The sequence below is a fragment of the Narcine bancroftii genome, chromosome 6 (genome assembly GCF_036971445.1).
Source record: "Narcine bancroftii isolate sNarBan1 chromosome 6, sNarBan1.hap1, whole genome shotgun sequence".
Lineage (NCBI taxonomy): Eukaryota > Metazoa > Chordata > Chondrichthyes > Torpediniformes > Narcinidae > Narcine > Narcine bancroftii.
In genome coordinates, this window is record NC_091474.1 from 156,674,471 (window position 1) to 156,692,198 (window position 17,728).

The window sequence follows — 17,728 nt, forward strand, 5'->3', positions numbered from 1 at the left end:
CTCCCACGGGCAAAGCAATCAAAACACACGAGGTGTTATTTGTGTTGATGGGGGGGGGGGGGGGGTCACTATAAGTACAGCGAATGCAGTTCCAATGCTGGCTTCAAGGTTAGTAATCGTGCCCTGAAATATATTGCAAGGCAGGGTTTACATGTTGGTATCATTTGGGTATGGGTTACGGCTGCATAAAGTGCGAAGGGCAATGAAATTCTCTGTGAAAATATAATAAGGAGTTGGATTTCCCAACTCTTGTGAAGTTACCCAGATATGAGAACGAATGCGCTTCCCGGGGTGGTGATGTTCAGCTTCTCGCCATTTTTTGTTGGTGTGGATTTAACTGTATTTCATTCGACAGTTAATTACATGTGTTTAATTCAGATTGTATACCAAATCTTCTGCTAACTGATCTTAAGTTTTATTCTGTAATATCAAAGAAGCGATTATATGTATGACACATCTGAGCAAATAAACCAGTTCGTGCCCAAACTTGTACATCACAGCCTTGGCCAGAGATGGATTATGTAGTTAATGATCTACAACCAATGGATTGGGATCATTCTCCGGGAGCTTTGTCACAATTGAACTGCACTACATGGGGGGGGGGGGGGGGGTAAAATATACCTTTTTAAGATAATTTTAAAACTGCTTAACTCTGGGTAGTAATTAATGTTCCTCCATCAAGCTCCGTTCGTTATATTGCTATGTGTGGCAACAGTCTGTCAATTGAATTGGGAAATGATTAATTAGAATGTTTGAAACATGAAGAAAAACTGATAGGTAAATCAAAATTCTGCAATATTTTGATCGTAATTTTAATTATGGCTAAAATCAGACTAACTACTTGCTATCTTTTAATAACTCCGATTTTTTTTAGGGTTTTAAGATTCGTTCGTCAATCTTCACTTTATAAGTACACGGATTTAGTATGAATGTATCAGATCGCTGTGGTAAATCTCTGTAGATCACAACCTGAAGGGTTGTGTTTATTTTTGCGCCCCGCATTGAAGGATATCCTGACGGTGAAAGGAAATTGACTTCTTTTGGGAACAGAGGAGATGGGTAACTATCGGCCAGTGAGCTTAACGTCTGTAGTCAGGAAAATGCTTGAAGCTGCCATTAAGGATGAAATAGCGAGATATTGAAGGGGTTCCATGAGTCAAGACGCAGCATGGATTCAGAAAGGGCAGGTCTTGTTTGACTAACTTGATAGAGTTATTTGAGGATATAATGGGTGCAGTGGATAGAGGGGAACGGGTTGATGTTGTATATTTGGATTTCCAGAAGGTGTTTGATAAGATGCCGCACAAGAGACATCAATAGGATACAGATTAATGTAATGGGGGAAGTATATTGGCATGGATTGAGAATTCGTTAACTGACCGAAGACAGAGAATCTGAATAAATTTGGTATTTTTCTGATTGGCCGACATTGGTAAATGGGGATGCCTCAGGGGTCAGTGCTGGGCCCGCAGCTGTTCAACATTTATATTGATGATTTGGAAGATGGGACAGAGTGTTGTGTAGCCAAGTTTGTGGAGATATTAAATTGAGTGGAAAAGCAAATTGTTCAGAGAATGTGGAGAGGCTGTAGAAGGATATAGTTAAGTTAGGTGAGAGGGCAAAAGTCTAGCAGATTATTGTGAGGTTATCCACTTTGGTAGGAAAAATAGAGGAGCAGATTATTATTTAAATGGTGAAAGATTGCAGCATGCTGTATTGCAGAAGGACTTGGGAGTGCTTGTTTATGAATCACTAAAAGTTGGGTTGCAGGTACAACAGGTTATTAAGAAGGCAAATGGAATGTTGGCCTTCATCATGAGAGGAATTGAATTCAAGATCAGGGAGGTCATGCTGCAAATGCTGCAAAGATACAAGGTACTAGTGAGGCGACGCTTGGAGTATTGTGTGCAATTCTGGTCTCCATACTTCAGGAAGCATATACTAGCTTTGGATGCAGTCCAGAGGAGGTTCACCAGGTTGATCCTGGAGATGAGGGGGTTGACCTATGAGGAGAGACTAAATTGCCTGGCATTATACTAACTCAAATTCAGAAGAATGAGAGGAGATCTTATAGAAACACATATAATTATGAAAGGAATAGATAAGATAGAGGCAGGAAATTTGTTTTCGCTGGTAGGTGAGACCAGAACTAAGGGATACAGCCTCAAGATTCAGGGGAATAGATTTAAAAAGATTGGGAAAAACGGTTTTTCCCAGAGACTAGTGAATCTGTGGAATTCTCTGCCCAGGGAAGCAGTTGAGGCTACTTCATTAAACATATTTAAAGTTCAGTTAGATAGATTTTTACACGAAAACTTATGGAGTATGGGGAAAAGGCAGGTGGGTGGAGTTGAGTCAATGATCAGATCAGCCATGATCTTATTGAATGGCGGAGCAGGCTCCTATTTATTAAGTTTTTATGTTCTTATGAGACATCTGTCCACAAACTAGAAATTGTGGTACGTTTCCTGGAGTAGAGAAAGTTAAGAGGAAATATTAAAATACAGGGTTATTTCAAATAGGAAGAGCTTTGGATCTTCTCTAACTAAAGGAAATTTGACAGATAAACATAATTGTTGTGATATGGAATGTACTCGGCAAAGATCGCGGGGAAGTAGATGGAAACTTGTATTAATTCACCTATGTTGCACATGTGAAATCAACAGGTCTCTTCAAACAAAACTGCCATTGTGATCAATGGCAGTAAGTACCCCCCCCCCCCCCCCCACACCTCTGCAAAAATGCTTCCAGCAGCCCTGTTTATAGCGTCATTGTCCCTTTACTTTTCGGAAGGTTTATGACGACTTCTTGTACCGTAAACGATCACTTTCAATAATCTGTAATAACGCGAGGGAAAAGGGAGTTTCTTTAGTTAAAATGGAAATTTAAATGTGGAAATGAGATTGACGTTTGCGGTAATTGATTTTGATGTTTCTTTCAAAGTCTGAACTAATTGGAAACGTTGAGAAGAAGTGAGATACTTACTTCAAATGAAAATATGGTTTGCCCTAAGCAATTTAATCCATAGTGCTGCCGATTAAAGGCGAGATTGATATTGAAACTCCTAATTAGACATAATATGTAAACTGATTTAAAATAGTAGTGGAGGGATAAAACGGGGGGGGGGGGGGGGGGGGTGGGGGGGGTCTGATGTTATTTATATGAATTCTTTGACCTCTGGTGCTATTAAAACAATGTTTCCGATTCATACAGAGGCGGGAGCACATGGGGTGAGTGGGAGAGGGACATTCATCGCTGCCTCTTCTCTTTCCTGGAAGGGTTAATCTGCGATAGGCAGATGTGTGATCTTGGCAAGGATGGAGATGGGCTTTCCTTTAAGTGATTGCAGTCTAGGCCTTCCGCTTGCAGCTGGCTCACGTTTGTTAGCACATGTTAATAATGATCAAAACCAGATCGGCCGCTGCTTCGTTACAGCAGGGATGCCCCAGTTCGATGATCAGATTGCAAATAATGAGTGAATGCGCGCACTAAGTCACGCTACAGAAATAGCAGACGGTACGGATTTTACGTTTAAGTGAACTTCCCAACCTGTCAGCACCCATCGCTGGAGGTTTTGATTTTTTTTAAATGTAGGCATGGACTGATGCATGCGGGTCAGTCCTCCATCTTAATTTCAAATTAAGAACATAGGTGTATTTAGTACAGCTCATAATCCAATTCACAAAACGATGAAGCCTTAGATTGTTGGATCTTTCGCCGATTTGATGCAGTGACTTGGGCCTAGGAAATGGCCATTCACTCTGGCCAAGGGCGATCCTCCCGTGGCAGCACCTCGCTGAGATGCACTTGAGAGTATGTGGGCGCCTTTGCGTTGATCATCCCGCTGCAGTATTTAGCTTCACGCAAGAGCAGATTGGAGGACGGGTGTCAAGGCGCTACCTGCACCCGCACGATTCCACCACCATGTCTTCGTATTGCTTATAAACCACATTGTTGCCCGAGTCGATATACAATATGCTGATGGGGCTAAGTTTAGATGGGACACAACAACTGGGCGGCGTGGACTCGGGATCCATGGAGTTCATCAGCGTCTGTATAATGGCGTGGTTGGTAGGTTCGAGGTGGGATCTGAGCGGGAAGTCGCAGATCCCTTCACAATGATATGCCTCATAATCTAAAGGCGCGATGATCCAATCGTCCCAGCCCAACTCCTTGAAGTTGACATGAAGGGGTTTCTTGCTACATCGCGACCTGGCTTTTTTCCCGCTTCCTCTGTTGGACCTGCTGGAGAATGCAGTCCTCCTTTTCCTGCGGCGCTTGACACTGGCTTCACGGCTGGATTGTGGTGAATCCGACCCACCCAGTGATCTGATCTTCTCTCTGATTTCCCGAAAGAGGTTTTCCCTTTTCTTGGTGTTGCTGAACGCCACCAACAAGGCTTTTTCCTGGGGCTGGAGATCAGAGCGATTGAATCCCAAAAGTCTCGGATCTAAAGCGTTCTGGGAGTAATCGGAAATGATTTCCACATCTAAACACAGTGGGTTGGCAGTAATGTGGCTTTTCATTAATTCCCACACATCGAATACTTGCCATTTAGATGAATCGACATCCAATATGTCAACTGTCCTCGAATCGAGCCGTTTCACTGGGTAAGCCCCCATCTCCTGACAGGAATAGAGGAAAATCCGATACATACTGCCTCCCACGGAGAGCGCTGCATGTAGATCTCCGGGCATCTTTCGGAAAATCCGCAGCTCGGCTCCTACAAGCTCCTCGGTATCTGGCAGTTTGGAAATATCAAACAGATATCTCTGTTTCTTCTCAAGAGAAGTTCCGTCTGAGAAAAAAAAAAGTCGAGAAATTAAAGTCAAAAGGTATAGGGGAAAGCTGAAGCAACGGGCAAGGAAAACAATGTGGCAAACTGAATCGTGCAAATGATACTTCTAAAATTTTATTTATACATTTTAAAACCACAAAAACATTTTTTAATAGTTTACAAATCTTTTACAAAAATGTGGTATATAAATAAAAAGAAAAAAAACATTAGCCCCATCCCTCTCTCCCCCCTCTAACCCCTTATAAAAGATGACAGAAGAGAAAAAAGATATAGGACAAGAGACCCTCAACAGAACCACTCCATACTGTAAAACGTTTTATAGTGTACAGAGACCTGTTTTAGGAGAAAGGGTATGTCAGTGTTTCATTTAAATATTCATACCAACACTTTATAAATATGGGTTCCATATTTTTGCAAAATATATGATATTTATCTCTTAAACTATAAGTATTTTTTTCAAGTGGTATGCAACTCCGAACTTCTGAATGCCATCTCTCCACCCCCAAATCTATACACGACTTCCAAGTTATTGCAATACATTTTGTAGCTATTGCCAAAGCAATTTTTACAAATTTCGCTTGGAACAAATTCAATTTTAACTGAGGTTTAACCCTCTTAATATCACCCAATAAAAACAACATTGGATCGTGTGGGAATTTAACTCCAATTATTTTTTCTAATAATTTACTCATTTCAAACCAAAAAGATTTAATCTTAGGACACTGCCAAGTAGAGGGCAAAAAAAAAAAAAACATCTTCTTGTCCACATCTAAAACATAAATCCGAAAATGTATGGTTCAATGTGTTTAACTTTTGTGGTTCAAATATAACTGATGAATAGAATTATATTGTACTAACGTATATCTCACATTTCTTGTACTTTTCATATTTTCTATACATAATTCCATTCAATCACGTTCATTTATTTGTTTATTCAAACCTTCTTCCCATCTTTGTCTTGATTTATGTACCCCTATTTTTTCGAACTTTCCTTTATAATGTGCAAATTACATTTATTCAAAAGTTAAAGATCGCATTGTGCTCTCTCATTAATCTTGCACACAATGTGTCTCTGTACAATTTAACAGCCTTATAATTGTTCGTTTATGTGTGTATGTGTGTGTTTGTGTGTGAGAGAGAGAGAGAGAGAGAGAGAAAGAGAGAAAGAGAGAGAGAGAGAGAGAGCGCTCGCTTAAGGCGCACCCTGTCACGCTAACTTATTTATTTTCATATTTCCAGTGTTTTTATATTGTTCATTTTTTTAGATTAGGACGCCACATCGAGGCGGTGGAGTGAATTCATTGCAATCCCGACTGTTCCTGAACGATTAAACATCATTGTATGAATTCACCTGAAGATCTTTGCTCATTGCATTCAAATTGATTCAAACCAAAACAAATATAAAATTCGTTTGTCCACCGAAAAATCCTTCGCTTAATCCAGCCATGGAGGTACCTCAAGCGTAACCCAAGAAGTTCAGAAAGCGCAGAGTCTGCGACTATTACGTGTAACATTTTTTAGTTTAATTAGACAGGAAAATGGGAGGCCCAAATCGGCAGTACGAAGGACACCGAGAAAAATGCTCAGATATTGATTATACTCACTCTGCACATCAGAGCAGTATTCAGGTGAGTTTGGAACTAAGGAGGACTGCAAAACGACATCAAATAGAAAACCATCGATGATTGAAGCCATAGTTACCACAAAGGAACGTGAGTATGGTTGTCAGGGGGCAATCATTGCTACAGAAATCCTGCAATGAAGCATACTTTCTCAAACAGCTTCAGTACCTTTCCTTAGACTAAAGGCAAGGCTGTTCACCAGCGATTCCGCCGCACAGGAATTCGGGTGAAACACGAAAATCTGTGATTGTGGTAAAAATACAGAAATACCAGGGAATGCAGCAGGTAATAGGAGTATATTACCGACGTTTCGGACCTGGTACAGTATGAGCAAAAAGCAGACAGGCGCCTGAACAAAGAATCTGGGGGAGAAGGAAGGAAAGGCCAGGGAGGGGTGGGGTGGGTGGGGGCGGGGGAAGCACAGGCCAAAGAGATATTTAAAGGTGATTGGGGGGCATTCACATTCGTACTAAGTAGGTTTCTGGAAATAACTAGAGAAAGCTCGACCATATTAACCTTATCTCATTGCTTAAACCTTACCATAAATATATTTGGAATATACATTACCAATATCTTGACGATACCTGCCGCATTATTTCAATTTAATTGCTCCTGCGCTCTCAGCATGTCTCCACAATTTCCAGAGATTTGATCGAGAGCTTTAAGGTAGCACCGTTTCTTATTTGATGCTAAATCTCTTTGCAACAGCTCGAAACTATCCGGGACACAGCAATTGGTTTGATAGGCCACACCTAATACTGACCCCCCAAAGTGCATCACATCCTTTAATTATCTCCGTTTGCTTCACTATACACGGTGGACCCGACACCGCAGCAACTGGTTAGATTATTCTGTCTGTTCAGTCTCTCGTGCTTGTCTTGAAAAGGCAAGTGGTAACACAATGCCATTGATTTAATTGCTCTTCACATCGACCTGTCCTTGCCCTTCCTTCGTTAGCCAATTTCTGTAACTCAACTGCCCAATAACCTCCTGGAATCTCACCAGCAGAGAAAAAAAATGAGGTTCAAAAATAAGATAAGAAGCAACCATATTCTCAAAACTCCTAAGCGTCAGGAAGAGAGACAAATTTCTCAATTTTGCACATTCCAAGAAAGGAATTGTTAAAGGCTGTTTGCCTATTAAGAACAATAAATATTGTTTGAGTCCATACTTGCTGATCTGTACACTCTTCTTTAAACTTTTCATGGTTATCCTACTCCTGTATTATAATGAAGACCATTAAGGGTAAATCAAACATTTTTGGGTCTATCATAAATGCGTTATTATTTTCTCACATTCTCAAATTTTATTCGGAATGTATTTACTATTTCCTGGCGGCAGGTGCCAAATCTCTTATCCCTAATGCATGCAAATGATTAGAATGAGACGTGATTTTGAGTTGTACTGGTATTTGAGAGATCGGGAGGAGCGATCATATCACACTGCTCTCCTCTCCTGCCGTTGTCCCGTCTCTCTCTCTCTCTCTCTCTCTCTCACACACACACACACACACACACACACACACGCATCATCCATGCCATTCCCAACATGGAATACGGGGGTGGGGGGGATATATACAGAGTGACATTTCCCCGACCTAACCAAAGCGAACTGAAGCAAGCGGTGTGGTTATTATTTAACTCCTCGGGAGTCAGTAAATGCTGCACCGCCTGAGGAAATTATCGGCATCCTTCTGCTCTTTATGCTGTTCATCAAGCCACCAATCAGACTCTAAATAATTTAAATAACATTTTCTGAATGATTACAAAAATATGAGATGCACATCACCACTAGGACGCACTCATCGATAAATATTCAAACCTTCGCGCAGGAACAAGTGTCTATTTTTGATTAAAAAAAAATAAAGAATCTGTATCAGTGTCCTCTGTTTGACCAATAAAGTAACTAAAGGTAAGTGTCTAAGTGTCTGACCACGAGTTGTTACGATTAAAAATTGATCACTTAATAACTATACAATAATAATTAATTGGAGCATTATATCACTGCTGCCTTGACTCTGTTAATTTACTTTTCCGTATTTTTTTATTCCAGCTATGAAGACCCTCGTGAACCGGGTAGTTGTAGCATTAACGCCAAATTTTCGAGAGACGGACCCGGTAAAAGCTGTCTATGGACCTGGATGCAAATGTCTGTGGCGCAGACATTGCACTGGAATCATTATGGTGCTTGATATTGTTCATTTTCATCTGGGTTACTACTGTGTTGCTTCTGTGTATTCGAAGGACACGCCTAGAAATTTGTGAATAAGGCAGTTGCCAAAATTAAGTGCAAAAGTGCCAATCAACGTTTTGCTTTATCAGACCATTGATTCGGTTGAACTAACTTTGATCTGTAAGGTTGGCTATGTTCCTTTTCCAACAAATGAGACCTAAATAGCTGAGTGCTCTTTTAAAAAAAAATTGTAGAATTTGAACACCTTCGATTTTAAACATTTCCAACACCTTTTATTCTTTATCCCGATTTTAGCGCTTTCCAAAATGCAGAAGATCTCGTTTAACTTGCTTCACTACAAGAAGCCATCAATCTGTTATGATCTTACTTGCTGCAAACAAATGAGATTCTACGCTGTTGTAATGCTCTGCGCTGGAACTTCTACATTTGGGACTGGCAGTTTCTAACTCTGTATCAAAATTTCTTCTCACAAGGTCTCAGCACAGAAGGATCGCTTTGTAATTCTGTAATAAACTCCGATTGTGCAGTTATATTATTGATCTTTGGTTCCACTCAGAGCAAGGGCATTCAAAATGCCATGGAATGATGTATGGATAGACAATGCAAATTAATTTACTTCTACGTTGTCAATGTCTCAAAAAGATACATTAATTTACGGACAAAAATTAGAGTGCTGAGATTTTGTTTAGCCTGCAGAGATTCTGAATTCACCGCCCGGAAGAATGGCGAGGAGGGAAGACCTCCTCGCGTTCAAGTCGCTCCAGAGTGAAGACTGGCAGAGCTGTATCCGGCGGCCAGGAGCGGCCAGCATTGATCCAAATGGGAGTATCAACATGATCACGATGGGCTGAATAGCCTTTTTTCTGTGTCCCGTCTCTGATAAAGTTACTACATGGAATAGCAGCAGAATTGTATTTTGGCAGGGTGGGGTGGGTACTGTGACACACAAACCCCCGTTTTCTCCCGAGAGAGAAGTGGACCGTTTCCACCTTCATGCTGACCTGCCACTTCCGTCCTCCTTCAAAGAAATCTGGAGGGAGCAAAACCTTCCAGGAAAGACTGTGGAAGGCACTGTCCGCTTTCATGGTCCTCCTCCATCACAGACAAAGAGAACTGTGTCTACTCATTCTCAGGAGCTCTAGCCAACTATTTCGATGCTTTTAAAGTCTGAATTTGTACTAGAACAGGAAGTAAGTTTAAATAAAATAACGAGTACTGGTAAATTCACCAGATCATTATTCGCCTTCTTCAAGCGTCTGAGACGTTTCATCCATTATTTCCAGCAGAGACGAGATGATCTGATGGAACCTTGGCTACGGGATTTTGTTTATGGTTTTTAGCGCTTACATCTTTCTTATTTTATTGCATCTGGTTCCAAATCAAGCAAAGGGCAGTTCAGCATCTTTGGTGCGTGTATGTTCCGGAAGCCTTTAATTTCCGAGTTTAGTGTGTAGCGTTTTTTTTAATTTCCAAAAGCATTGTTCATGTTATTTTCGAAAGCCACGCGAGCTGACGACTCCAAGGTCTCATAAAGGGCGAATAACTAAGAATGATTAGTTATTAGTGCTGCCTTCATCAGAAATTAATCAGCCAATACAAATTTCTTTCATTTATTGACTTGTATTTTTCTTGTCAGTTTCGATGGGGAGGGGTGCGCTGGAATATTGTTCAGTAAGTTTATCATCAAGTAGATTAACCGATGTGGATTTAAGATTAAAATCCGTCATTCTCAGCACACTAGCTCACCGGACTGCGTGGCAGTTGGGATTCCGAACAGTTTTAATGAACGCAACATTTTTCATTGCTAAATTTAACACTGAAATTCTAATTGCATCTTGACGTCCTTCATTCTGGCGAACAAAATTTGGGATACATGTAATTCTTCTTCTTCTGGTTATCCATCTTACAGGATGATGATGGTTCCTTTCAGTCAGTTTGATTTGAGGATGCCCCACTCCTCAGAAAGGAACAAAGTGTACGTGAATGGATTTAGGTGAGAAGCGGGTTGCACACATCCAGACCCACCCTTTCGACATCCCCTCCCGGATCCAGCCGCATGGTGAGATCCAAGAAGATTGAGGGAAATTCCCCCAGGCCAAACTTCGATGGAAGGGATGTCCTTTCTGCGCTGTTGACCCTTTAAGAAGGTTAGTCTGCCCTTTGACAGGTCTTGTTTTCCATCCTGCAAGGTGTCTAGCCTGGTGGAGAAGCTGGTTTAGTAGCCAACAACCGGACCATGCGACAGGTAGTATTGGGTTACATGGAACCAGTAGCAGTCAGATGAGTGACCTGACACTCATGTAGTTAGACACAAAACAAATGAAGTTACCAAAAGCAATTGTGTCCACTGAATGTAGGATGTATGTTTAGAGAGAATATGGTGACACAAAAATAATGGTATTGGTAGAGGGATTTAATCTGGACAAGTGCGAGGTGATACATTATTGGAAGTCAATTGGAGACATACACAAGTAAATGGTGGGATACCAAGTGGCCGTATGCGTCCATAGGCTGGTGAAAAAGACATATGGCGTTCTAGCCTTCGGAGATATGGATTAAGAATGTCATATAATGTTGGAACTTTACTGTTTAGCCTGCCGCTCTCGGAGTATTGCGTGTAGTTCTGGTCCCTTAGGAAGGATGGCTTCCCCTGGAGAGAGTTCAGATGAGATTCAGTGGGTTGTTGCCTAGATTATGGGACTTGTTCTGGGAAGAGAATAGGTAGAGGCGGGGAGTGGCCTGTTTAGAAGTACATAGTCTAGGAGAGGCATATATGAAAAAGATAGTCAAAATCCTTTTTCCACTGATGGGATGTCAAAACCAAAAGACTACATGTTCAAGATGAGAGAAAGGAGTTTTAAAAGGGATATGAGGGGGAATGTATTTGACATAAAATGGTTGCTATCTGGAACAATCTGTCACAGGATTCAGTGGAATATTTAAGGGGCATTTGGACAGGAACTTAAATAAGCAAAGCATACATGGATAAAGCCCTATTGTGGGCAAGTGAATGAAAGAGCAAAAATAAATAGCTTGAATACAGTGGATACGGGGGAGATGCCACAAATATGTTTTTTTTTTAAATCATAAATAACGCAGAAGGAGAAAACAAAACGTTTGAACAAATCAATAACCAGGTCATGGTCCCAGTGATACTAATTTATTCATGTCTGGACAGTTCCTTAAATCCTTCCCTGCCAGTGTCACCTCAGTACTTTCTTCTCGTAAATTAATTTCAGTAATGCATGGTCAGGGAAGTAAAATTAAGTATATTTATTTTATTTCGCCAGTTCGTGTAACGCAGCAGCATGTTGCTGGGAAGCCGGCTTTCTCGTTCTTTGGTTAAGGTCTGTTTTATTGTTAAAAGCGCATGGCTGAAATCGCGTATTTTTACAGCCATTTAACATCCCTCAGGCGAACAAATCTTTGTTTAGCTAATATGGATCAGAATGATAACTCCCTTATTGAAGCAATCCCTCATTCTGCAGATACTAGACATTTTGAGGAAATGTCATGAAGATCGTTCCACCTTGATGATGCCCAATTGATTTCTCATTATTTAGCCTTCTTTCTGCGGTTTTAAACTTACACAGAACATCTAAACCATAATACGATGTCACCGGTAGTTTACTATTAAAATAAAACATGGCAATTATTCATCCAATTTTTCTAAGTCTGCCTCCTACAGGTTATTGTCAACTGCCAGGTTATCACTGAAATATGAATGCCCCGATTGTTCTTCATGTGGATTTTATTCACCGCTGTTCAACAGTTTTTCTTTATAATGGGGGCGAAGGGGGGGAGTAAGTTTTTGTGTGAATGAATATAATTACTTATAGTAATGCATTTCTAACATTAAAAGTAGCAAGCGTGCAGCAGAATATCATGGGATAATTCGGCCCATCATGCTTGTGTTGGTTGCAAGACAGCGACCTTGCCTGATGTTCTCCCCAGCAATCGAACTGTGGCCCTGTAGGTCACAGCCCTTTCATACACGTCCACGTTCTGTTCAAATGTGGTGACGATTTCTGCCTCTGCCACCTTTCCGGCAGTGATTTCCAGGCCCCGACCGCACTCCAGGTGAAAGCATTTCCCCCATCTCTCTAATTCTGCAACCGATCATTTTAAATTTATGCCTCCTGCTTGTTGACTTTGTTCAAGGAAACAGGTTCCTGTTTACTTTGTTTGGGTCCCTCGTAACCCTAAATAAGTTTTCCTAAACCCCCTCTTTTCCAAAGAAAGCAATTCTGTTGTATTGAATTGGTCCCCCATGGTTACATATTTCTGACCAGTTCCTCTCTGCATCATTTCCAATGCTTGCCCATTTTCCCTGTCATGTAACCATGCTGTGATCTTACTGGAATTGTTTGCAGTTCTATCACAACCTTCGAGACATTCACTTGGCTGATGTGTGGTATGTGCTAAAGGGTTTCACCTTAAAATTGCGACGCAGTTCAGTGACGGGCTGGGTGTTACAGGAATTAAGGACGCTTGTTAATGACAAGCCAATCCCTTCTTTTTGTACCTGAGTTAAAGGGTTTACTGGGGGGGAAAAAAACCAATTATACAGATCATTTGTCAAAGCACAAAATTCGTTTATGTAAGTGATGTGTAAAATAGATGGTTTGTGAGTTGAGGGCACCTGCCCAAGGATGGATATGCTTATCAGTCGGCCTGTTTTACGTTGGTGCGCCGTAACAGCTTATTTATTGGAAGTCGTATTTCCCCATTACCTCTCGTCCGGAATTACATCATCCAGAAGCAGTGTCTAGATTGATTATATTCCAGATATTCGACCTATTTAGAAAAAAATACTTCAGTGGACTACATTGTCCAAGTCTGTTTAATAATTCCAGCGTGTTATCGGTAGCACCATCTTTGTTGTATTATTGGGCTTCTCGCCCATCCGTTTTCACCCTTACCTTTTCAAAAACATTGCTCGGATCATAATCCTTATGACTTGTTTCCCACGTCACAATAATAACGTCGCCTCAAAGAAAGTAGTTACTTTACTGGAAAACTATTTTAGATGCTCTGTGCTCTAGAAAGGTGCTATATCACTTACTAGAGATAGCCTGAATACGCCTGATCTCGGAAACGAAGCAGGCTCAGGCCTGGTCAGGAGGGGAGATCGCCAAGGAACACCAGGGGCTGTAGGTTTCTGTGAGGGGACGCTGGACAAAGTGGCGACTCTCTGTCTGCCTTACTTTAGACATAAATTAAAGAATGTTACATTCTAAATGTAGCATTACGTGACAATAATGGATCCTTTAACTTTAAGTAAATTACTTTGTTATTTACGGACGAATTTTAGGACCGGATTAACTTTCAAGAAAGTACTTCGGCTACGAATTAAATCATATGCATGTAACAGAACGATGGCTGTCCGTGATAGAATGGGAATGACAAATAATTCGAAAGGCCACGTGGAACAGTTGTGGGGGGAATCGTTTGTTTGTCCAACCCTTTTGTGACCCGAAGTTGACAAAACTGCAATAATGATTATTGAAATTCCTCCTTGAAATCTAAAATCCAGTTAGATGTAGATCGCGGTTTCCCATTTAAAAGTTTTCATAGTGTATGTGATATATACCCAGATATACTAAAACCGCAGCAGTTTTACAACCGAGCTCCTGAATGTTTGCACATACTCTGCTTGAATTTGCATCGGAAATGTCAGATGTTATGAATGGGGTTTGGTCTCCTGACTACCGAGATCTTCATTCAACTTCAGGCTGGGCATATAGTAGTACCCACAAAGAAGGAACGAATGATGCTTTGCTTTGACATGGCCTAAACAAATGACAAGTGGCTTAATATTCTTATTGGTGTCATGTTTGACTTATGGATTTCTGGCTATGTTTTGATATGGAAATATCGCCTGCTATCAAATATGGTTTGTCCAGTTTAATGCGCTCTGTGACAGGGTTGTTGTCAAAGGGAATGCTATTAGCCAACAATATGGCACGTAAATCTGCATTTAGAGGAGAGCATCCTAACAGAACAAATTAAGCATGGATTTATACATGGTTGGGGGTTCTGTTCACATTTTCAAACTCTTTTTTTTGGGACTACTGATCTTTTCCATCGATCTCGCCGCTATAGTTAGGACTAACAATGGCAAAGAGTAGCAACAAGAAATCTTATCCGTCCAGTCTTAACATTCACCCGGATTATCCCTCTTCATTTCCAATGACTAATTTCACTGTATTACCCGTCTTATTGGATGGTATTTCTAGACAATATTGCATTCAATTATCAGAGTATCTCACCAGAAACATTTTAGTTTGTGCACGATTACTTGGTCAAAAATTGTGCGCAAGGCATCCATCTTCTCGCTGGGTTAATATCATAGATGGTTCTGACACCCTTCGTCCCTGGAAGTTAGATGCAGGAATCAATCAAGTCTCTCCTTATGAGCGTCCAGCGATTTCCCCAAACAACCTTTCAACTCAGTGTTACTCGTGGCCTCCAAAGTACTGTTAAGATAAATACATATTTTGGCCGCCTTACAAACAGAGCCCAGCGACCGTGTTTGTCATCTGGAGAGGTGTGTTATCAACACTCTTCAACGCGCACTTGTATTAAAATCAGATTGCCCCGAACAAGATTTTTGTTAGTTCTGTAGTGGAGGCCGTTAACCGCCACTCCGACACCAACATTGCTTCAATGTTCTTATAGATTGATTATTTAACCGTTAAGAATTGGAAACGCGTGTCCACAGAGGGATACAATAAAACAATATTTCCGTCTGAAATTAGTCAGTTTCATTGCTGCGTGTTCTAATGGTTCCCCAGCAGAGATTAATAAAACCCAGATGGTACCCCAGTTAAAGTTTCAGTTAAAAAGCCAATGTACCCGCAGTATTCCTGTTAACCAGATAACCAACGGACACAGAAACAATGAAAGAGAAGACAAGTGCTTGAGAGCCTGGAACACACTACAAACATCTGTACGCATGAGACTTCAGCCGTTAAGCGCCTTTCCTTTCAAGTTTTGGGCGGCCCTGAAGCATATTTCCAGGATTTTCAGATTTTATTTAAATCAACGGAAGTCGGCGCAGTTTCATGGGAGACAACAGGGGGCCCTTTTACATAATCTGACGAAATGATCTCAACGTTATCGCTTATCTTGCCCGGTGTTTATGGGCCTGATAACGGAAACAATCATTTTCTTCTCAAAATCGCCACTCCTTCGAACTGTGATTCTACCTGATTCGAGCTGCTGACTGCGGTTTGTGTAATTACGAATAATTAAAAGGCAAACGTGTTGTGTTTCCCTTAATATCCACATACGACCCAAAGAGCCTTCTTTTCAGGAGTCATGGTAAATATATTTAAAGTGGATTTAATTTTCGCCTCCGTGACTCGCTCACACGGCGATCCATCACATCGCATCCGCAACAACTCTCAACTTGTCTGATTGCTGCATTCCTGACTCTAAGTGTCAAGAGGTCCTCCTCATACACTTTCAAATGTATGGGATTGAGTACCCTGTCCAGAGAGGCTACCCGCGTGAAATCCTTCACCTTTTCTCCGTACTTTGTTTCCACCCTCTTTATTTGTTGAGAAGATTCGCGGAGGTTGGCGGATTTACTGCAATGAAACTAACCCCGGTGGGACTAACACTATGAGAATATTAAAGGTTCTCCTTCAACTTGCTTTGCAAAGCGCAGCAAAAAGGCGTTAGCAAATCTTTATTTCGTCAAACGATTGGTTCTGTCGCCAGGTCAGAGTTTAATTGCTGGAATACTACTGCTGGGTACATTCTAAGAATTCTTATGGTAATATTGGATCAACTTTTCTTCCTCAAGACATATCCCAGCTGTGACCCGAATGCACAGTCTGCCTTGATATCAGGTTAATCGGTTAAGGTATCCGTCCCTATTGATAAACTGTATCTAAATATACAGCTATGCCATTCGCCCGATTATCTGCTTACTTGTTTAAGGAAAATAATTAGCACTGGAGTGATAGCGATAATAATGCTAGCAGATGAAAGCAATCTTGCAATTCCCTCCGCACAGCCTAATGCAAGCCATTGTCAATGCACATTCCCGGCCAAAGCAGCTGGATTTTTACAATTAAATTGAGTCCTATTTATTACCCACCATTTCCTTGGTCCACGAAGCTGGTGACAGTATTGGCACGGGCTCGGGCTCGGACTAGACTGCTGTTCAACCCTTTCCTTTCACACTCGGATAAAGTCCTGTAAAGTGACATCATGTACTCATGCGGCACCACAGTGCCGGCGCGAATGTGCTGGCGCTTGAAAGTTCGATCGTGCTTGCTGACCAGAGGTGATGAGGGACCAAGACCATCCTGAGAAGGGGAATCCTGAAGAGATCCCATTGTAGCAGCTTCAAGGACAAATCGGAAATCCCAACAGCAGCAAAGCGTGCACCACATGAGCGCTGCAGCCTTCGGTATATCCATTCTGGAAGAGCTATGTGTCCAAGATCCGAAGAGTTTAAGTCAGTGGCTGAACGCACGTTCGGATTGCTTTGCTCACTCACCTTCCCCCCCGGATGGCTGACTTGGTTACATTACAGAGAATGCCGCTGCAGCCAACAACTGCAACCATCCGCGGAGCAGGGCGCCCCCACTGCGCTTCTGATTGGCTTAAACTTTATCCCAGCAAAACTTTTTTTTCGTAATGTAACTTTCTTTTAACAATTTGGGGTCAGAAATCCTGTGATGTTACATCACGCCGACAGCATTATTCCGCAAATGGATTTCAAATAGTAAGGCCATTTCATTCGCCATCCTGCATTGCAAAAATACTCCTTTCCCCTTTCCTTCTTGATCCCTGATTCTCCAGTGTGCAGTCTTGAAAAAAGAAGCGAGGTTTGGCTGCTGGTCCGCGCACGTGGCCGTGTCCCCGTTACAGCGAATAGATCGCAGGTGTAGCAATGTTCCCCAGAGGCTCGGATGGCGCCACGGTTGGACGGCGTTGGGTCGCTGCGCTTTCCCCACCAAGATGCGATTTTCAGATTGCCCTGACACACATTTCTTCTTCGCTGGGCTCTCCCGCAGAAGTTGGTCGATTAGATACACACACAAAAAAAACCCCACAAAAAAACTGCAGCTGCTGGATTCTTGAGCGAACAATGAGA

At 41.6% G+C, this 17,728-nt stretch overlaps 1 protein-coding gene across 1 annotated transcript; it reads right to left on the bottom strand.

The window, feature by feature from the left end:
• Nucleotides 1–3,659: 3,659 nt before the first annotated feature.
• On the bottom strand, nucleotides 3,660–17,234 carry LOC138736630 (growth/differentiation factor 6-A-like). Its single transcript, XM_069886453.1, has 2 exons — nucleotides 16,724–17,234; nucleotides 3,660–4,798 (listed from the first exon to the last, which is right to left on the bottom strand). Exons 1-2 carry the CDS (start codon nucleotides 17,046–17,048, stop codon nucleotides 3,897–3,899), a joined length of 1,227 nt encoding a protein of 408 aa, XP_069742554.1. The 5' UTR covers nucleotides 17,049–17,234; the 3' UTR covers nucleotides 3,660–3,896.
• Nucleotides 17,235–17,728: the final 494 nt, after the last annotated feature.

Bases quoted from the DNA above. Each gene is read 5' to 3' on its own strand.
- LOC138736630 (XM_069886453.1), bottom strand. From the start codon at position 17,048: ATGGATATACCGAAGGCTGCAGCGCTCATGTGGTGCACGCTTTGCTGC. The intron at 4,799-16,723 runs GTGGGTAATAAA...TTTTTTTCTCAG, and splicing joins CTTCGTGGACCAAGGAAATG to ACGGAACTTCTCTTGAGAAG.